At 38.4% G+C, this 24,192-nt stretch overlaps 1 protein-coding gene across 1 annotated transcript in view; it reads right to left on the bottom strand.

Annotated features, from left to right (window-relative positions):
- C8B (complement C8 beta chain) overlaps positions 1 to 23,413 on the bottom strand; it is a 506,997-nt gene extending 483,584 nt beyond the window's left edge. The window contains exons 1-2 of the mRNA XM_044085515.1: positions 23,212 to 23,413; positions 8,922 to 9,075 (exon numbers count right to left, since the gene is read on the bottom strand). Coding sequence (XP_043941450.1) covers positions 8,922 to 9,075; positions 23,212 to 23,300 — 243 coding nt within the window. The 5' untranslated portion in view covers positions 23,301 to 23,413. The remainder of the gene's footprint in view (positions 1 to 8,921; positions 9,076 to 23,211) is intronic.
- Between the last annotated feature and the right edge of the window lie 779 nt (positions 23,414 to 24,192).

Genomic DNA, 24,192 nt, shown 5'->3' on the forward strand with positions numbered 1-24,192 from the left:
TCACCGTGAACTGTGAAACCTGCCTTGTACAGTCTGCAGCTATCACTAATACATGTACACATATGCGGTCTACCTCAGTAAGTGCACTAGCAGGTCAAGAGGATACATTCCACACCTTCCTCATGCAATGTGTGAAACATAGCCGAGCATTACACCATAATGGATGTTGTATTCATGTACTGGTAAGACACCACCACTTTTACCAAATAGCCAAGTGTACATATATTACAACAGCACATATCAGTGAGACACACACAGCATTATTCCATGTCATGCTCCTACAAACTGTTACTTGACAGTGCCATGGTGAAGCCAGGGCACTGTAATAGCTAACAGTGAGCACATCATATTTGACACACACACCTCATGTTTATTGGAAGAGTGCAAACAATGTGTGCTGTTAGAGCTAGGCAGTACACTCATTCAAGCATGTGCGAGGTCTGTGGCTTGTAAACATCTCACCCCAGCATGTACTGGCTATTGTGGTATTAAGGCTAATGTCCAGACAGCACACAGCATGCATGGTTTACAATTGTTGACATGGGGTATATGTAGGAGCTGTGGCCACACATGGTTGTACATGTCATGAACATATCACCTGTGACTACTCAGGAACATACTGAGCAGAGCTGGATTTCCCTGAGTCTGTCAATACAGGCCTTGTGTAGGTCCTATGGTCCTGTTATTTGGGTATGTTTGTAGGCATTGCATTAGATGGACATGTCTAAAGACATACATGCCACATGGGGTGGTGTATGATATGATAGGTGTCATGGGTGGCCAGTAGAGAGGGAATATTACCTCTGTTAACATAGATATCAAACCTTACGTACTGTTAGCATGCTATCTGCCATGTGCATGTGTGTAATACCTGTATCCACCTGTATGTAGAAAGGATAACAAAAGCTATGGTAATGTCATTAATGTTGTATGAGTGTGGGATGTACATATCCAGGGCAGGTACAGTTAGGTCATATCCAACCATGAGGGTGTTGTTTACTGGTGTACAGCAACAGTTGACTGTGTTAATGCTGACAACATCTGAGGGACCCTGGTATGTGTACAACTGAGCTGGTTACAAACAGTGGTATTCTTGCATTGCATAGCACATTATGCAGCTGTGTCTACACGCAGGTACTTTGCACAGTTGATGTAGGCCTAAGTACAGTCCACCAATCGAGGGTTATTTGGTGGTCTACCATACTATGTCATACCACATATGGATGTGTGTTGGTAGTCTGGGAACAAGGTGGTGGATGTATATAAGGATACAACCTAGAATGCAGCATTTGCCACTGTCACCTGTACCTGACTCATCTGTGATCCATTATGTCAGAGTAGTGGTATTTACATGTGAGTAGCCTTTATGAATATGTGTACCTCACCACCTGGAATGGTCCTTACCAATGTTATGGCCCACATGTCTGGATCTGAGTTATATGGTGGTAGTGTAATTGTGCACCACAGAGCCTTCAGCCAGGTGTTCCTCAATGCACAGATGTCAGTATTCCCCATTATAGGTTCTACATTGAGCAAATGGATTACTAAAGTCACATATCTAGCACTGGTTAGCATAAGCATCCAATGCAATTGTCATGTAGGTGTCAGGGTGTTACTTCTGGGTGCAGGACATTTGTCTTGGAATGCGGATATATGGGTAAATGCAACCTAGGTATTATCCACACACATGTGTAACATGGATGCATGTGCTCTGTGTTGAAGGCTCGTCGTTCGGTCATGACAGCCCAAAATGACAGACACTAGACAACCTCATAATAACAGCAGGACATTGGCTCATTGTTTTGGTCTAGCAGTTACCACTCGTACCATGACATCACTGCACGTGGCATTAATGTGCTTGGTGGAGAATGCCTCATGTAAGGTGATGGACAGCAGCAGAACTTGTGTATATGACCAATGTGAGATATACTTAGGGTAGCAGTCCTGCTAATAATGACAACTACGAACACAGCCTGGAGAGGTCATCTTGGCACCTGCACATCAGTACCATTACACAAGGTGGCTCAAACATTATGCTTGCACTTGCCACTGTTCCACGTATAATGCCACTGTCCACATCCTGCTATCAATGTATGCCTTACAGGGCAGCAAGATGTGTGACACATGCTGTAGGTAGCATCCGCCTGTGTGACCCAGGTAACCTATTGTCTGTCATGTCCACACATGCATAAATGTGTATACATAACATATATATGTGAGTACTTCATGTACATGTATGCATGTGTATCACACAGCACAGACACAGATATATAATTTACGGGCCATATACAGGTATCACGTAGTAAACCAGTATGATGTGCATATATACTGACAGGTAAGATGAAACCTAGCTGTAAACCTGTGTTTTTACAATAGGAGTCCCTTACAACATGTTCTGTACATGAAGTGTTTGAGCATGCACACTGTGGCCTTCAGTGGTTAGAATCGGAGTGCATCCCAAACAGCCCTGTGCTACTAAGTGTACCCACTGCCACCTTGTGTAATTTGAGTCAGTGCATCCAACAAGCCCTTTGTTACTAAGTGTATGAGCATGCCCAGTATAACCTTGTGCAGTTGTAGTCATAGTGCATCCCAAACGGCTCTGTGCTACTAAGTGTATGAGCATGCCCACTCTAACCCTGTATAGTGATAGTAGATGACCATTCCACAGATGGCCATACTCCAGTTCAAGCTTCTGTTGTGCTACAACTATACCTCTCAGGCCTACCTGCAGATGATGTGTTTTGTTTGTGCATACAGGTTGTAATGGACACCTACTTTAAAAACACAGGTCTACAGCTATGTACTTCATGACTGTCAGTCTCCCTGTTGTTGCCCTCAATCTTAGAAGGGCAGTCTGACTGACTTGGAATGTGTAATCTCTGTGGTCCATCTCGTAACTGCATAGTACTGTAATAGTGATCGGTAGATAGGCAGGAGTTCTGATCCCACCACTGGCAACTGTGTGCATGTGTTTGTGTGTGTGTCAGAAGAAACAGAGAACTCTGAAGAAACCCACGATGCTTGTGGGTGAAAGCGCTCAGTATAAGAAATAAATACAGTTTTTATTAAGTTTGCTTAATTCCGTTTTTATTAAGTTTGCTTAATTCTGTTTTATTTAAATTGCGGATTATCTATATACATTACTATATACAGATATATCTGTATATGTATGCATACATGTATATTTATATTTTGCTGTAGATATATATATATATATATATATGTGTGTGTGTGTGTGTGTGTATGTATATATACATATATATATATATATATATATATATATATATATATAGATATATATATATCTAACAACATATGGGTCTATGGGTGTCTGCATATGTATATATTTATATGTGGGTATGTATCTGTATTCTGTCTCTGTATGTATACATTTGTACTACGTTAAGGGAGATGCTTATCTCTATGTCGCTATGGGTAGATATACACACACATACCTCTACATAAATACATCTACATCTGGTTATTCTGTTCCTTGCCATATAGATCACACTTTGCTGCAGTGGAACTCCTAGTGAGTGTGGCTGCTCCCTGGGCGACGCCTCTGCCCAATGAACACATTCGCTTACATCCCTAGGGCTGTCCATATAGGCCCACATCAGCCAACACCTGCACACCAAGATCCATAGGTAACTACCCATAGTTCCCCCACCCGCATCTACTCAACAGCACCCATCCTTAATCTGAGTCCTGGTCGGTTCTGGACACACCACTACACGCTGGACACTCTCCACTTCATGGGATCCATTTCATGCAATTGTCTTGACCCATGGGTCATCAGGCTTTCCCACCCTTGTTTTCCGAGTATGTATACACCCCAGACAGAATGTTCGGTCTATCACCTTCCTTTGGTCTTGCCAATTTTTGGGGCGTCCCACAAGAGGCACGCCTAGCTGTGTTCCAAGATTAGAATTCACGGGTGCATTGTGTACCCCCCCCGGTTGTATCCTGCCTGTGGTCTGGAGAGCAGTGGACTCTTTACATTATTTGTGTGTTTGTTTCCCATGTCCGGCTGGGGGGGGGTGGAAGGTCATGCTATGTGTTTCATGTTTCTTGCTTGGGCCCCTCCTTCCATTGGCATAGCCTGTGAACATATGTCATTCTTGTGTGCTGTTTCCTATCATAGCTGTATATCTGTGTATATCTATGCACGCACACACACACACACACACACACACACACATATATATATATATATATATATATATATATATATATATATATATATATATATATATATATATATTTTTATATATATATATATATATATATATATATATATATATATATATATATATACATATATGTATATGTCTGCAACTATATATATATATATATATATATATATATATATATATATATATATATATGTGTGTGTGTGTGTGTGTCTATAAAGCAATGCATACCCTGCGCAAACACACTTACACATGCTTACTGGTGTTGATATATGCTTAAACCTGCTTACTAGTGCCTTATTCATTATGACACTGACATTTTTCTCCAGTTGACTTTTAATTGATATTTTGCAGGTTATACAGGGGACAGATGTCGCAATATGTTCATGTACAGATTACCGATGGTAAATGATATGTGATGCAGTGGGATTTGGTACAGGAATGTCTGTTCGTTAGGTGGTTGCTCTAACCAATACACTATTGCTGTGCTACTTCATTTGCATATATACCCATATACCCATGGCTCTTGTTTCCCCAAACACACACCCCAATGCCTCCCTAACACTGCAGTCATCCATTCTTCAGTTGGATTCGAGGTGTATCCACACCACTGGCAACTCCCTACTCCTATAGACTCATCCCATCGGTTGACTCACTCCACATATCCTCAGAACTCCCAAATGTTTAGTCCACAAACATTGGTGACATGAGCAATCAAAAGAATACTATTCACAATTTTTGGGTTGTCCCACATGAGACATGCATGTGTTTATGTCAAGATTAGACACTATACTTCATTACATCCTTACTCCCGTTAACATGACACTACACTAAATTAATAAGTATGACTATGTGGTAATGTACACGTTACACATGAGAGCCTAATTATGTATGTGTTCGGCGTATTTCTTTTACAAGTAGACCGGTTTAGTAATTGGCGTTGTTGTAGCAGGCAGATCATAGGAATGATTCCATGTGTGTGAAAGTCCTCACATTTGATTTTTTTTCAGCACAGCACTGACTTCGGACATTGTACTCACTTCTGCGTTTTAGCAGTTTTGTCCCATCCCTCTTATGCACAACCTATTATTCTATCTACTGTTGAGGCTTGTAAGGGCACATTCATGTTATTTATGTCTGCAAATGCAATGAATGTGTTACAGAGAATGTACTTCTACATATTGATGTCTACATGTGTGTATGCGTATATACTTATAACGAACTCGCTGACCTCCATGGGGTGGCCCAATTAGAACCAGCCCATCCAACCCTGGCACACCTGGCTCCATAATTTCATACCCATAGTTCCTCCACCCCACCCGTGTTCAACATACATGCATACCATCCATTGTCCACTTGTTATCGCAGCCATGACACACCTCCACACATTGCCCTCACCCGAGCATTAGGGACCCTACATGCATGTTGTCCCAACCCATGTATTCTCAGGCTCTCCCACCATTTAGTCCTTGAACATACCTGCCCTTGCTTGTGTAATGGTCAGATGGCTAAATGGTCTATCAATTTTTGGGTAGTCCCACCAGGTACTACCCTCTGTGTGTAAAGTAGACTTAGCAGATCAACAATGTTACTCCCACTGCTTTGTTCACTCCTGCCCAGCTTGATATGACATACGCTGACAGCGCTATATAATACTGGGGTTGCTGTTGATTCCCTTCTCATTCCTTTTGTATGCTTTATTGTTACATTGTTGTTATATACAGTTCCTATGCTGGGCACTGCTTAGACCCGCGCAAGCACACTCAGACTTATTTACTGGTACTTATATGTGTTTACTGCTCCTTATTTGTGCTTACACCTGCTTACTAGTACCTTATTCATTATTACAGTGCCACTTTGCTTGAATGATATTTAAATTAAATATCTCATGCGATAATCTTATGTCGCTTTTACAGCAAAATGACATTTATTCCACATGGAAAATGATATGTGTTATTATTGGGCTCGAACCTTGAATGCCTGTTCATTAGGCAGATGCTCTAAACTCTACACTATTGACATTTACGCTGATTCCACATGTTTTTCTCTATTTGAATGAATATGATGTGTAAGCTATGCTTGGTGGAGGAAAGTGACATGCAAACACACTGCACTTTGCTTACACCTTCGATATTGCAGCAATTCAAATGTATAATAGGGACACAGGGAATCTAATTGTGAAAGTTCTAGGGAAAGGGCTCAACATTCCACTATGTGCTTGTGTGTTTACTACTTCGATTTTATTTCACTGTTCGTGGACACTCTTGTATGCTTAGCATACATTTCGGTATCCTCGGACACTGAATTACTGACTTACTATTAGGGGCGGGCTCTACTAAGTAGGCATAGTAGGTTTTGCAACTGTCGGGACATGTTTATGCCTCCATAGAGCACTTGTACACACCCCCTGCACTCGCACACGTTCCCTGTGCACATTGAGGGTGCGTCAGTGCACCCTCGTACATATTCATATGGCGCTGCTGCGCCATCTGTAGTGAGGACGCTTGGTGCAAGGCTAAAACTGTCTTTGCACCGAGCTTTTTGAATCCCGGGGAGTGTCTTAGTATGTCCATCATCCATGGAAGAAAATATCATATGCACACAGCAGAGTACAACAAACCCTGCGACTTTTAGTGGTGCCTTGACTGGGACTGAAATACAGAGATATACTGTAACTTTCTCCAAGTAGCCACAAACAGACACGGTCAAATGACCATAGAAGAGCAGCAACACATCTTAATAGAACCTGAATAGCCATCCAAAGTTTAGATGCCTGTAGCAGTACTTACAGAGAATATTCACAAGACATTGTCAGCAAAAAGTACCTAACTATACACAACCAAAGCAGAAAAACAAGTAAGTTGTGGGAAACAACTTTTACAACTTGGAATCCCCCACGGATACATAGAATTGTTGAATTTTTATGCCAAAATAGTACAAGACCTTCAATTGTAATGCTACAAAATACCACTCCCAGCATGATGAGCAGGAGATGCTGAAGACAGCCCCCTCATCAACATGCCCAGACACAACAACTCTCATCATGTCAGCCCTCTGAACAAAGATAATAGAGAGGTCACTCATGAGATGCAGTAAGCCAGAGAATGCAACTAGTGATGGAGAAGGCTGAAAATGGTGTCCTACAGGACTTGCCATGCTGAGCCTCCTTTTGGCACTTCACTATAGGTGCATGAACCATGACCAAGAAGGAGAAGTCACTCACCACACTTATGGGGGTTGCAATGGAGATGTACTCCCTGTACAGTGGACATTTCATGCAGTGATGGTTGCAGACAGTGATTGCAGTATCCTTCTGTTAACCATAAGCAGAAATATGTTGGTTCTATACAAGTACTGGATGAAACTGTTAAATGAGACCTTCCCCAAATATGACAAGCTATGGTAACAACTGCACCATATGCACAGCCATCAGAATGGCAAACAACGCAAGGATAGTATAATTGGAATACTGCCTGATGATTCATAATGGAAAAACAGCATATGGAGTTATATGAATTCAGCTGAAGGAAATAGCACACGATGCAGGATACATCCTGGGACCACAATGCATCTTCACTAATTTTGAAAAGTTAGCCATCCATGCTTCTGAGAGGGTTGTCTCTAAAGCTACCATGATGGCATGTCTGTTTCATTAAACTCAAATATTATGGCATCAGCTACAATAGCATCAATTTAGGGCATTCAGAACATCCAGTGATAACTACTCCATTCAGGAACACATAATGATAGCCTTGGCATTCTTAGAAATTGAGGAAGTATTACCAGCCTTAATGGAAATTGCTGATGTCATGCCTGGCATAACTCAGGAGCTGTTAAACTGCACAGATCATCACTATGTTTGGATTTCTCCAATATGGACCACATCATACTCTGTGGGAAAGAAGGCCCTTCTCTCATTGTACCCCCCTGTGGTCTTGCAGAATTAGCAAGCTGAAGTAGCAGAATGTGCTCCATAGCAACAACTGGGTGGTGGCCTGGCCCATGTACATAAAGGATCTCCTCAGCTACCTCCACTGTTAGCCTTCCAGATCTCCTCATTATTCTCCAACAGGAAGAGAAGCTTACAGATTCCCACACAATGACTTCTTTTAGAGGAAAAAAGCATGTGATACCATGCAGAGTGCTACCGTAACTAGGGGGTGTCACCCCTAAAGGGCTTGCTCATACATAAGTGGTGTACATAGCTAAGATCAACTTGTTCTGTGCTGTTGTCTGTTACTACGGCTGTGTCACTCTCTACATGTAATGTATAGCAAGGATCTTCATAACTTACTTTCCCATTGTAAAGGTAAAGTTGTGTTGTTGTACAATCACATATTCTTGGCTCTGGCATGAATGCATGCTGCTTGTACTCAGCATAGTGCAGTGTCCTACCCCCTACCATGGACATATGCCACTGGTTACCTGACCAACAGCATGCTCTAATTGCCCAGTTGTGCTGGCTTGCTCACATTGATGGAGACTTATTTTGTATGCCTACAAAGGCACTGCTGTGGTTCTATGTTCTTTAAGTGCTTTGACCTAACATTCGGTTGCTCCCATTACCATGTCTCTGTGCTCCTCATAGTCTGGTTCTGTACATGACTAGCATGGTTAGCACAAGTAGCCTTTAGTCTACAATGACCATGTAAAAGAGTGAAACAAGAGTCTTCATATGAAAACAACAGCTATAACTAGCTACGCTGGTCACATACAGTTACTTACCCTTTTTTTCTGACAAGGATCACATGAACTCCATTGTGACCATCTTGAAAGAACACAGTCAATTGGCTCTGGCGGATCAAGAACTGATCTAATCCATCTTTGCTTTTGCTCACCAGTACTGTTCAGCTTCAAGTGTTGCACAAGGTCCTGGTTACTGCAAAAGGGAATAATAATAATTCATAGTGATGAACACTAGCTGGAAATAGAGAGTTATATGTTAAGAAGTCCATGACAAAAATGTTAAGAAATCTTATTTCATCATTCACTTATTATCATCTAAATATAGCTTAAACTTTCCTACATTTGTAACATCCTTTAGTTTCATTAGAAACTCATTCCATACACCAAAGTGCCTGAATACATTGTATATTCCTCTATTTATCCCAGTAGATCATTTGTATCCTTTATCTAGTAGCCCTAGTCACATTATCTCCACTTTCTTTTCATATTTCTGTTCATTATGCAATTATGCAGGTGATGAATAAACTGCATGGAAATAACTTCTGTCATTCTCTTTGTTCTTTGCAGTCAAACCGATAGTGTAAATCATTGTAGGCAAACTTAAGATGTGTTTTCTTAATTCTAGTATTAAACAATATATCTGCTAGAGATGGTGGTAACTTCCGGAAGTAAACGATCCCATGGCAACTATCGAAAACAGAAGGGGCATTTCCCCTTACACCCTGGCCAAATTTCCTCTAGTAGTATAAATACCATATTGGGTCTCTTCTGAAAAGAAGCTTCTAGCCTAGTGAGTCTAATCCAGTCAACAAAGGATAAATAATAATCAAATAAAACAAATCTGTATTTTGACATGAATCTCCAGTTCCTTTTTTAATGCTTTTCCTGGTAAAACCATTAAACACATGACTGTAGTGCTTGAGTTGCGGTTTCAGTTTCAAGCTAGGTAGTACAATGGAAACAGAGATGTTATATATGGCCCTTCATGACACCCTTTCGGCTGCCCTGTGCAATGTTTATCGACATTATGAGTCACCTTAAGCCTAAAAAATATACCATTCTATTATGGAAACTCAGAAACCTTTTGAGACACTAGTGTCATAGGTCATCTTCTAAGGGTAAACTATAAGGGAATATGCTAATTATGATAATGAGGAATCCAGGAAATCAAGACAGCATTGGATTGCAGCAATTAATGTTTAGTGGGAACTGATATTTTTACAAGGCAGTATCATTCAGTCATCCATTTATTTATTGATACCTACTTTATTCCATTTGGGGTCCTGGAACAGCAGAAACTTGTTCTAACATTTAGCAAGTGTGACTAAAACTATTCTGGATAGGATATTAGTGCTCACAGGACTTTCATACAAACTCACATAAAGATGCACACATGCACATACACGCGCGCGCACACACACACACACACACACACACACACACACACACACACACACACACACACACACACACACACACACACACACACACACACACACACACACACACACAGACACACACACACACACACACACACACACTCACACACACTCACACACACACACACACACGCACACACACACACACACACGCACACACGTGTACACATGCACGCACAAAGACACACACACACACACACACACACACACACACACACACACACACACACACGCCTGTGGACAACATTGGAGGACTGCCAGGCCAGCTCAAATTTAGAATTCATTTTTAGATGGTGGGGGAAACTAAGTGAAAAACTCATGCAGGGACAAAGAGAACATGCAGACTCCACACTGAAGGTACCTCAGATGTGAAATGAGACAGACAACAAACATAGCAGTGTGAAGCAGCACCCAGCATGACAAATGAACTCTATTAAAGCTGTAAAGTATGCCAGCTTGCCAAACACTGGTATGCCAATATGTGCAACTTTGTATCCAGTTCTGGAAAGTGCACCAAAAGAAGGGCAGTCAGTTTCTTTAGAAAATATGAGGTGAAAATAATGAAAACAGCTAGCACCTGTAGTGAGCACAGGTTACCTGACCACAGGTGGTACTGGTTAATGAACAGAAAGGATTGTGGAGACATCACAAAGAGAACTATTCAATGGTCTCAGTAAAGTAATGATGCTTAATGACTGTGCATGATATAAACCATCTCTGTAGTATATGACTGGTCTGACCATATTCCCTTACAGTAGTGCTATACAGACAGAAAGAGAGCACATGGTTTCATTCATAGGCTGATAGTCCAGTGGAACACTCGAAGAAAGAACATCCCAAACAAATGCTGGGTAGTTGCTTCAAGTAAATAGTGGATAAATGTGTTTGATAAGAAACAAGGACCTACAATATTTCCTATCCTGAAATGGGTCATACAGTCAATGTCCATTCATAAGATACACTGGCAAATTCTGCACTTTTCTGATACTGTAATGTAGTTTGAAATTGAGATGACTGAAATTTATGAATGCATTGCTTGAGATACAACAGAGTAATAGATGAGAACCCACTTTCAGTCAACTGTCATTACAGGATGTTTTCAGATCCAATAAAGGACAGTCTGGCATATCCTCTTAAAAGAAAAGCGGTGTCCAAAACCCACACATGCCACTGCAAAGTGTACCCATAATGATCCAAAGCTCCTGACTGGGGAGTTATCCTCTCTCTATGAACAGGAAGCACACCCTCATCCATACTAATTTAATATGGTGCAGTGGTACAGCGGTAGCATTGTCGCCTCACAGCAAGAGGTTCTCAAGTTTGATTCTCAGATGGAGTACCTTCTGTGTGGAGTCTGCATGTCCTCCCTGCATTCATGTGGGTTTCCTCTGGGTACTCTGGTTTCCTCCAGTGTTTCTCCCCATGCCTCTATTTTAAATTGGCTGCGTTCCAAGTTGGACTTTTCCAGTAAACAAATGTTAAATATATAATCTAATTTTAGGTCTTAGTATTATAAAATAAGTTGTATTTAATTGGAAAACCCTTTCACTTCTGGTGCTGTTTTGACACATCTCTTTCAATGAAAAAAAAAAAAAAAAAAAGATATGCTAAACTGGCCATTGGTAACATAGGTGCATCCAAGGAGAAACACTGAGATTATTATAACACTGTTATATGAAATGCAAGTACCCAATTTTGTTTAGTTTACTTCTGTTTCTTCAAACGTGTTGTATTGAATTTAATAATCTTATGAGAATATGGCACTATGGAAATTTCTCCTTATTTCTATGGCTCTTTAACCTCAAAATTCATATACAGACAGCCACACAGAGAAAGGGGGGGGGGGGGGATCGAGAGAGAGAGAGACAGACATGGCTGGACATAGCTATCAATCACTTTGTGGCAAGAATCAGGAGCAAAGAAAAGGTAATGAGAGACAAAGGTTCAGAATCAGCGACAGATTTTAAAAACTGTTTATACTTAAAGTATTGCTAGAATAACAAGTTTTGAATTAGCACGCAGTTTCAGAGGGATGGATATAAAGTCTAAAACTCAAATGACTCTCATTATTCAGTGACTGCAATCCTCAAATGTTTACAGGAAAAGTATAAATATTACAAGGAACAGACTAAAAATTTGAAGCAAAATAATGGATATTTTGTGAAATCTGAGATAGTGGAGAGGTATGGCTGGGGATACAGGGTCTAAGTCAACTTTTTGTACTGTTGACTTGATGTTTTGTAGAAATTCATCTGGATCATATTTGATTCATTGTTCATATAGAGCCATAGCAGGCATACAGGTTGCCAGACTTAAATTAAACAAATCAGTGTGAACTAAGGTGCGATTCCTGTATTTTGGATTTAAAACTAAAGACTATAGTATCTGAAGAGTTTTCCTTAAAATACAGTGATACCAGAGTTAGTATATATAAGTAGCATGGAGGGGAAGAGGAGCAAATACCTCCATGTCTGAGATGCAGGGTGAAAAGCACACTGCAAACATGCTTTTTTATTTATTTTGCTTTTCATTATCAATTTTCTTTTGAAATGGTGCTTCATAGTGCCTTGTGATTGTAGTTATGAGCATTGCTCATAAGGGAACTGAATTCCTGAATGGAGATGAACAGACACCATGTTACTACCTGATGTAGAACTGATTAATTCATACTGAACAATGAGATGAGTTAGTATTTAAATAAAACCTGGCATATTTTCATGGTTTATGGTTATATATTTTGTTAAATAACTTTTTTCTGAATATATGGAATGTTTATGTATGCATGTATGTATGAAAGAATGATTTATTTATATTTTGCTTAAGCTTGTCATTTCTTTCAGTAGTTGAAAGATAATTTGCCCAGAAACATAGACTGTCAGAAGTTGTGGAAAAGAGGGAGCTATAATCATGAAGCAGGTGTAGGACTCCAATATTAGAAGCACACTTGACTGATTGCTCACACTATTGTCATTTCGTGAACTCATGAATAAGTAAAGTTGAGGATTTTGTAATAAAATATTTGTTCTAAATATATTTCAACATTTTGTGTCCTGAGTGTTGAGTCTATAAGAATATGTGTCCCATTCAGAGTGGTAAAACATGTTTTTGGAACAATCCATGACTTGGTGTTGGTAATGTTGGATTTACCCATGACTGGTGTGGTTTGGTCATGTGGCAAAAGCCTGAGTGATCAAACTGCTGTGAGAACATCCAGCATTACCTACACACAGACATGAACAGATAATATATAATGAGATTATTTAAGAAAAAAATCATAACTTTTCTAAATAATGCCATTGTATAAATGGATGTTATCTTTCTGTCACAGCTTTTCCATTGAAACATATATTTAAAGCTGGGCTCTCTTTTTATCAGTTTGAGTGTTTTTTCCCTATACAGTTATTATCTTTAAACACCATTGTTTTCTTAATGTATATAATACCATTAGAAAGCAAAAGCATTTAGGCAAATTTATAACACAGCAACAGTAGCCGTGACTGCTGTCAGTGTGGGAAGTTGATAGCAATGCTGAAAATAAGCACCATTGCAGCCATGGCTGATTATATTGTATAATGATAATGATTTTAAGTTTATTTCCTGCTAGCTCAAGACATTTTTGAACTTAGTATGCAATATTTGTTGATGTCAGTAAATTACATTATCACCTTGTTTTTTCAAAAATGTATGGTTCTCACTGTCTGAAAACTAATGCTTTAACTTCTAAAAGAGAAATGCAGTATGTTTTGCAGGTCCAGCTCACCTCAAAAGTCCAAAACAAAAACTACAAAAGTGTCACTATGACTCAAGGTTGAATTTGTTTTTTATGCATATAGTAAAATGAGGCTTAAAGGCACATTCTGTCAAATAATCCATCCATCCATAAAGGCTTCAGACCACAGAATACATTATTACATTAGAACAGACACTGCTGAGAAATCTGTTTAGGCTGTGAAACATGCAGATGACATAATGCTATAGATAATTATTATGACCAGTTACAGCTCTCCTAAATTTAGATGCCCTGAAGATAAGAGGGGAAACAATTATGCTTGTTTACAGTTTACCTGCATTGTAAATTTGTCAATGTACATTCCAGTCAGAGAAAGAAGAGCACACATTTTTATAGTAAATAATTAAAATCTTGGAACCCACATTGCTGAGTCCTAAGATGTGGAAACTGAATGTCCAAAAATCTGGGCTTACACATATTAGGTCAAAGACTGTCATTTCTCAAAATATTCCCTTTGTTCAAGGTATGGTGATCTCAGAGTCCATATATGTAAGTCTGTGAACCACACTAGTGGCACAGATGGATAAAGCCCTAATTACAGTCCAGCTAACCTGGGTTTGATTAATAGGTCAGGTGACTGATGGAACAGAAGGGAAGGGATGGGACTGCTCATAACAGCTAGTGGAAGTTGTGGTGGATTTAATGTGGACATTCCCTGCAATGAATCCTGGTAGAGGCTGTTGACACCATATGGAAGGTGTGTAGCTTATGGAGGGGTAAGGATTGTGCACATAGCTAAGCTTCTGTGGTGGTGGTGGGGGCAATATGATGCATGCTTCATTGCATGACTGCCCCTCAAAGCATCATCATGTAATTATACTGGGAAGGGACAAAGGAAGTCATGGGTAGGGTATAACAGAAAACAGCTGGTGGAATGGTGATGGTCAGGACCCCCAGGACACCTTTATACTCCATGACCAGCCCCAGCAAGAGTCTGAGAAAAACTAAGCATAGAAGTGAAGCAGGCATTGGGTCAGAAGACAGGATGATGCAGGGACAAACTATATGTATATAAATATATATAAAACTTGGGGGTGTAGGAGCTTTACCCCCCCCCCATGTTAAGAGGTGCAGAATTGCTTGCATTCTGCAAAAACTAGTTTAAAGGAGAAGACGATGTTCAACATTCCCTCCTCTCCTGTTTTATTTGGTCTTTTTTTTTGTTTGTTTGTTTTTTTTGTTTGTTTTAAGTGCCTCAGGACTCAGCAATGCTCCTCTTAAGATTTCAGTAGAGAGCCCATTCTTTTCACCACATTGTCCATTTTGTCTTAATTCTGCTGCAACATAAATCATCATACTTTTCCCGAAAAGTGCAATGTGTTTGGTCATGTATCATTGAATTCTTCCTCTAGTTTTAAATTCACTATCTCCTAAAGAATGTTTTTCCATTTACATCTACTATCTCCATAAATAAAAATGCCTTCTTGCATTCACACATTGTCTTACACTCCCTCACATCATAGGATGGGAAATGCAACTTTCTCAGGTTATGCATCATCATCATCATCATCATCTATCTCTGTTGCTCTTTTGCTTACTGTAGCACACTGTGTAATTACAGATGTGTTTTTTTATTTTTCTGTCCTTTTTGGGTAAGTGTGCATTGTGTATTTCTAATTTTGCAACATACTAATGGTTGAGAATGTGAGTAAATAACGAATGTGCAGTATGAAGTGGTGTTTAAGAAAGACACCAGTGCCTCAGTACCCATGACTGTCATTGTGTTATTCTCCATACTTTTGCATTAGCTATGGCAGCCAAAGGAGTCAGACTGCACACAGCTCATGAAGGACTCATAAGTAATTGCAAAACATTGAAGACAACAAACACAACAACATTGTATTTTTGACACATCCACCACCACAGTGCTCTGATCCAGTAAAATATTGAGAGTCACTGAATGAGGTGGAGTAAAATCCTAACTTTAATGTTGATCTACCTTATATTATTATGTCAGAGATCATGCAACAAAAATGTATTATGTTACAAAGTACTAAACTGATGAATACAATCTACATATTGACAACAGAAATGTATCACATGAAAGTTTATCACATTAACAGCATCTATGCAGAGTATTAGCTATGTATGCCACATAATGTTTTACAGGAAATATGTCAGTAAAACACAGCTATATGTAAAGCAACAAATGACAGCAAGAAAACAGAATCCCACATGATGGGATTCTGACGTATGAGTATTTTAGTCATAGTCCACCAAGAAAAGCATTAGCTAGGTCTGATTCAGACTCTGTTAGAGGAAAAATGCAAACAGATAAGTTTCAGTGAAATGCAATACACATGTAGTCTGGAAAGAAAATTGTAACACCACATCACACCCTCAGTGGATTTGAACCCAGTACCCAACTGACTATAATGGAGACTCAACTCATTAACAAGTTGAGCTATGGAAACGTTAGTAAACTAAAACTACACAGCAAAAAACAGTAAGCGCAATAAATCCCAAAAACTGTTTTAGAACATGGAAATGAGGAAGCTCATGACTTGGAAATATATATTTTAATGTTGAGTACTTTCATCCACAAAATAGTAGCTTGGACTTCATCACAGCCATGATGCTCAAGTTACTATTTTGTGGATGAAAGTGTTCAACACTGAAAAAGTATGTTTCCAAGTTATGATCTTCCTCATTTCTCTGCTCTGAAACATTTTTTTACCATGGAAACATTGACGCAGGAAAAATTACCTTTAATTTGTTTTATGTCACATTTGATTACTGACAGGCAACTATTGTTATGTCTATTGTGCGATCAATGGCAGAATCTTTGTGTACTCCAAGGAATTGTCTCTGGTTTTGCCAGGGGAAGATATCTAACATTAGTGGTCATTAATGATTAGCTGTGTTATGAAGTATGCCACATGTTGTGTAAATTATGACTACAAAATGATAGGGCAAGTGTGTTTGTTGTGTTGAAGTATATTTTGACCAGATTGAAGGCTGGAAATGAGACATGGGATAGAAATCAGGGGATCAGAGTGTAGAACACAAGGTGAAGAATCTGTTTCTTATCAAAATTATCTTGGTGTCTGATATAGATATGAGATTTTGGGAATTAAATCATTACTATTTGTTCAAAATATGACAACTATAATTGCTAATTGATACCAATCATTTTGGTCTATTAGTGCAATTATTGCGTGAAATTGAGAGGTATTTATAGGACATTATTTTTTGGGCTCCTACTGAAATGTAACAGTCAAAATGCCAAGTGTTAATAAGGTCAAAAAAAAAAAAGACCGAACCACAGGAGAAGAGTGAATTTCAGAAATTGTTCTTCTTCTTTAGACTTCTTTTTTTTTTTAGGGGTGGGGCAAGCTCTCTGCACCCCCACCCGCCAAAACATATAAGATCGCTATACCTAAGAGGAAAAGGAATAGTCCGAGAAATGGCATCTTGGACTTGGTATATGTGAATCCATTATTTTGTCCATTCAGCCTCCATGTCTCAGGGCTCACTCTAGTGGGATTCAACATTTCAAATGATTACCAGTTTTTTGTGGGATAGGTGCCCTTTTTTTCTTGATTGTGAGAGTGTAAAGTTTAGTTTGAGAATCTGGAATGTAAGAGGTAGGTAAGAGGGATATTACATAGCAGGGAAATACAGACATGACTGACATGGTGTGGGGAACATGCTAAGGGAGGTGGAACACAATGCGAAAGGAGACATCAGACAAACAAATGGTAGACAATGGTAAACAATGGACTGCATAACATAACAGGGGTGGTTTTACACAAAAGGAGAACAGTTGGTCTGGGGATAGTACTGCATGTTTGGAAATGCATATTTTATCAGCTTAGACATGGTGGGAAATTGCTACTTACCCTTGTTGAGGTCACCACTAGGTCCTACCTCAGGGGGTGGAGGTGGTACAAGGCAATTAATTGACTCAGTGAGTCACGGAAGCATGGTTTCAATAAGGGCATTGAACCGCCTGTCTAGTATCTCACCTACAAGCTCTGCCAGCTCCTGATGCATGACATAATTGTCACCTCCATTATCACTACTCTGATGGGCACCACTGTGCCATCCTACGATGCATGTCTACCTGACACAGGTGATGCAGGTACTGTAGGAGATGTTGAGGCATCTTTGGAAAGCTTTGACCCAGATGTACTGCTGGGCATTTCTAGTGTGGTGATACTGCTCCTGCCATATGTGGGAGGACAACAGGCTTTCCTAGTACGGACAGTGCTGCTGCATATAGAAGTAATAGAAATGGAAGAAGAAATCAAATTAAATAAGTAAACAAATGAATAAAAAGCTTTTTAAGAGAACTGATAGCAAGAATGAGGGTGGGGCAAGATACACACAGAAGTAATGAATATTTAATCCTAATTATGTTCCTATTCATAATACAACCTGATAATAGTCAACAGAAACAGAATACACATTTTTTTTGGGGGGGGGGGGTTGAAACCATAGTCATTCTAACAATCTCTCTCCACATGGACTGAGCAAGATGAGTGACTTATCCACCTGTACAGGGGGTGGCATGCATAAGCAAAAGTCTAAAATGGCACAGTCATACGACATCCAGTTAGTTGAGCCAATACTGGCAATATTGACAAATGTTGCCCTCCTGTATATATGTTATAGACTATTACTTTTAGTTGCTACCACTGTCACAAGGTAAACAGAAAAAAAACCTTAACAACATCAGCTGTACTTACCGCAGCTCTTTCATAAGTACCACAGTCTTTGTATATGTCTCTCCCTATTCCTTTCAATCTCTGCAGGAGACTGACACAAGCAAAGGACATTATGAAGACTGGCATAGTGACCTGACTTGGCAGGGTTTTATTATAGGTATATGATGACATACTCACAGTGCTAAGATTGGGGTCACACCCTAACATTAGCCTCCCATTGGCTAAGGAGACCAGGCCTCATTCTTCTCAACTGTCCAGATTTTCACAGAATGTTCAGATCTTTGCCATGTATTTTGGGTATGTTTTTCATATATTTTGGTTTTCTAGAAAATTATTCACAAATCATTGAGGACTGAAGTCAGAAAATGATGATAGACATTTGAGTTTCAGATGTTATATCCTTTTAAAAAAATCCATGTTAATTTAAAATCTATTATTCTATCAACTTTCTAAGTTTGTAAGAGCAGTATATTTAAAAATGTCCCTATGTTTGGGCCTTTATCCCTCAATTATTTATGGCTTTGTCCAGATTTTTGGATCTAAGAGGTTGAGAGGTATATCTGTATCACATCAGGTCACTAAATTAGTGATAGCACTATTCCTCCATGAGTGGTATGCTAATAGCAATGGTGACAGTCTTGGCCAAACTATTCCAGACATCAGCCTTGTACTGAGACCTGGTACAGTCCTCATGCAGATGTTTCAAAAGAATGTCCAGGGAAATCTTGGGACTTCTCCATACATAAGCTTTGTGCTCTGAATGCCAGACTACCTTCTCTTTCACCTTCTCCTTCACCAGCCATAAGAGTCTCTCCTTTAAAAATGTCAGGAAAAATGGAAGTGAATTGGCACCCAAAACACATCTCATGTTTTCCATGTTTCCTACAATGATGGTCACCAAGGAGAATTACATTTGTATGATGGATAGCAAAAAAAAAAACACTGTATAGGTATTGTACTGCGATGGTGCAAGTGATACTTTAAGGTATGAAGCATGGCAGTCATCCTTCTGTCTGTTTGCCACTGAGCAAAAATACTCAGCAGTAACTCCAGCTTATGATGGTTCATAATGGGATGACAATTATATTTAACTTGACCTTATTAGCTTCCCAAGCTTCTGGAAAGCTTACCTCAGATGCTCAGGTATGTGCATGGCATTGTGTATAACTCTGCACAATGTTTATCTTATTTTCTCATCTCGCAAATGTAAGTATTCAGAAACACTAGTTAGATTAGCCCGAATTAGTATAATCATTGAGGTCAGGGGGGAGTCTGTACAATATATGCATGACAAGAACCCCATGTTTACATTGCACCATTCAAGAAGTTATTTGAATTGAATCCTGCAAAAAAAAAAAAAAAAGACTTGCTGCTACATGCATAGCAAGCGTCAGTTTACATAAGGTATGTGTGAGGACTGATGACATGAAACAGTTATTGAGGAAACCATCAGGGATTTTTTGATTATGGTTTAATTTCTCATACCAGGTAACTGGTGCGCATGCTTACTGACATGAGAGACCTACAATGCCTCCCATTTTGGAAGTGGATATGCATGATTCATTGGAAGACTGTAGGTTAATGCACCTAGACCACAGCCAAAGCTGCATACCTGGCCTGTATCCTGCACTTCCCACGCCTGTCTGAGAGAGTCAGTATTTCAGCAGGATGAGTTGCTTTCTGTCTGTGTGATGGCTAAAAATCCAATTACTTCCACGACAAAAATCCATCACTCAAAGCACTAATCAAGCTCAGGCCAGCAATCAAGCTGAGGTCATCTGTGTAATTGTCAGGGCTATCATCCTTTATGCTGTGGAGGTAGTCACAGTATTCACTTTCTGATAGCATTTTTGAACTCAGTATAATTAAAAATGTTACCCCACTTGCATAGACTGTCCCAGCACAGTTTAGTTTAACTCCTTAGTTTTATAGTTTATGGTCCAAGATGAGGTATAGCCCAAGAACTCAACAAGAATCAATGGTGTTAGGTCACAGAACCATGAAATGTGCCTACATGCAGATTTGGAAACAGGACTACATTGGTGACTATCTGCATTGCACTCCTACTTCTAAATTCTGTTTTGTATTGTTCTTATTATGGCAATACTATTTAATTTGACAAAAGTAAAAGATGCTCAGTCTATTGGTTTTTAAAGTGCATGATTTTTTTCTGCTATGTTCAGAAAAGCAGCATGAAATAAAACTTTTTTGTGTATGTGTGTGTGTGTGTGTGTGTGTGTGTGTGTGTGTGTGTGTGTGTGTGTGTGCGTGTGTGCGTGTGTGTGTGTGTGTGTGTGTTTGTGCAGGTTCATAGATGTATACTAGGCTAACAACTACTAGGGCCCTTATAAACCTAGCCATGCAACACAAATGTGACTCACAAGTTTGATTTATATAGGGAGTGATTTACTGACTGACACACACACACACACACACACACACACACACACACACACACACACACACACACACACACACACACACACACACACACACACACACACACACACACACACACACACACACACACACATACACACACACGCATAGATAGACAGATATATGAGTCAAAGTAAAAGTTTATGACAGCACATTATACTGAAATAATATAGAACACATCAATCACTATCATGCATGCTCACACACAATAACATACAAAAAAAACCCTCAAAGACACATTCTCCATAGTTCAAACTAATAGCACACACAGACACAACAGCAGACAAGGGTCATCTTTCCAATCAGAGGAGCACCAAGGTCTTAAACAGTGCAACATTCCATTCAGTTGACCACTGGTACCATTGATAAAAGCATTAATAATGTAGCATAGTTAAATTAAAACTTGACCAATTTAATGTCTCTGAGACATAGAAAACCACACATTCTTAATGGTTTATATGGCCCAAATTCTTTACACTAGGCTTCCTAACTTCATCTTATGGAAAATGAAACTGCTGAATTGTTTACTAGATTCATATTAATAGTACTATAAAACCCTAACTAGCAGTTAAGACAAATGATGGACGTGGAGGGAGTTATAAGTTATAGCTCCATTCAGAGCCTGTGAATACGATACATTAAGTAATCTTCTCATTGTCATGCTGCTCCCTTAAGGTTCATGTCACACCCCAATTTTGAGTTAACTATAATTCCTTATAAACACTGCAGTCCTTTGCTTTATCTTTTAGATAAATATAAGTTTTGTTGCTTACAGCAGGTAAGCAATATATATGGCAACTGTCATTTCTGAGTTTATAATTATGTTTAAATAAAAGGATTCCTTGTCAGTATTGAACCACTGACATCTCCCATTCAGAGTTATGCCTTGAGTATTTTTACAGTGATTAAATGCAATGTGATCATGAGTTATTTCCATGTTTGTATACCTCCTTTCAGACCTATCACACTTGTGGTTTGTGCATAGAATAATTCATTCACAGAACTGTCTTTCAAGGATCATATTAAATGCTGTTTCACTCTGAATGGAGTCCCACATCAAACTCACACTGTGTTTAACACTGAATGTAATCCAGAAATATATATATATATATATATATATATATATATATATATATATATATATATATACATACATATATATATTTTTTTTCTTAAGTAGCATTGTAAGACATAGAATTAATTTGAAGATAAATTCTAATTACATGCACTATATGAATGAATGCTTAAAGCATTTGATGTTATATCCTCCTCATCTTTATTTTGTGCAATTTCAGTTGTGATTAGTGTATACATTTGATAATGTCGCAATGAATATAAAATTACTTCTAAATAATTTGGAAATCTTAGTGATATGAGAATGTGCCATGCTACGTCTGTAAAATACCTTAGCCTTCCTAAATTTTATACCGAATCTATTTAATGAAGGTTTATTTGAAAATTATGTTTCTTAATTTTCTGCAATAAACAGCTATTTTTCAAGAAAGACCATTCTATTAGACAACAGGGTAGAAAGGTAATATTTGACATTCATTATTTTTAGTATCGCTTTAGTGGTTACTTTTCTTGTTCTGATAACTATAAACATCTTTAATGATTACCATGATCACTAAAGCTCTCAAATAAATAATGCAAAGTCCAGAAGAATTTGTACTTTATCGTGGAAGCTATATTTACATACATTTTATGAAATGGTCATTGTATTAAGTTGTTTGGGTTAAGATTTTTTTTAGATTTTAATATTTAATTCTTAAAATTTTCTCTCACTCCAAAGGTAAAAGAAAGAAAATGACACAAAGAACAACTTAAATACCATCAAATAAAGTTGCCTGCATAAGCAACACAAAACGATAATACTTTATTTATTTTACTATCCTGTTGTCATTTATACTGCAATTCTACACAAAATGAACATGACAAAAATATATTATGACTTAAAACCAGAGTTCTCTGACTAATAAATGTTTACTTACCAAGAACAGCTAGTCCCCAAACAGGTTAAGGTTATACAGAACAAAAAATATTTAAAGTTTAGGAAGAAAAATATATAAGCTTTAGCCATTATCTGAGAGCAAAATAAAGGAGTAGACACAGGATAATTGCCTTCTCAAAATCTTTCAAATGTTTTTGATGGAATTGGGAACATTAGGTGTTTAAATCTCTGGTCTCTTCACAAGTCATGCTTTTGGTAGCTCACTGCAGCCTCCTTGTGGTGATGTTAATGAAATTTAAGAGTGGCTGAAGATGACAGAACTACAGTACTTGCAATAAACAAAAGCAATAGCCTGATGAAACAGCCAAAGCTAAGCACCATAAATGCACTGTGAAGTAATAAGGTAATTTTATGGTTTTAATGCATTTAAAATTATTAATGAAAGTAAAAACAAAACAAAACAATGTAACTAGCTGCCATAATGTTTCTCCAGTGGCTGTATAGAGCTGCATGTAAAGTTAGATTATTGCTACCACTTGTTTAATTAATTAGGGATTATTTGTTCATATACATATATATATATATATATATATATATATATATATAGAGAGAGAGAGAGAGAGAGAGAGATAATTAAACAGGTAGCTAGATATACACATATATCTAGATTGTAGACTATTGTTGAATACCACAGTTAGTCTGAGAATATGATTACTGTAACATTGGCATAAACTGCACCAAACAATCTATTAATGAATTAGTACATGTGGTATCTCTGTAATGCTTAAGGAAGACTTTGGCTATAATATTAGAAAATATATCAGTTGCCTTGTTTAGACAAACCGTTTTAAAGTTCTTTTCATAGTTTGAGTGCTTGCAACTAAAATACATTGATGAACACCTATGACCTCAGATATTTCCTAATTCTGCTTATTTTTAAATGATGATTCAGTTGTTTACAAAGCAAACCATCTCAAAGGTTGTTCAAACAGATTACAAACCTACCTTGCAAATGTGTAAT

This window comes from Protopterus annectens, chromosome 10.part0 (assembly GCF_019279795.1).
Source record: "Protopterus annectens isolate FY-2018-M chromosome 10.part0, PAN1.0, whole genome shotgun sequence".
Taxonomy (NCBI): Eukaryota; Metazoa; Chordata; order Ceratodontiformes; family Protopteridae; genus Protopterus; species Protopterus annectens.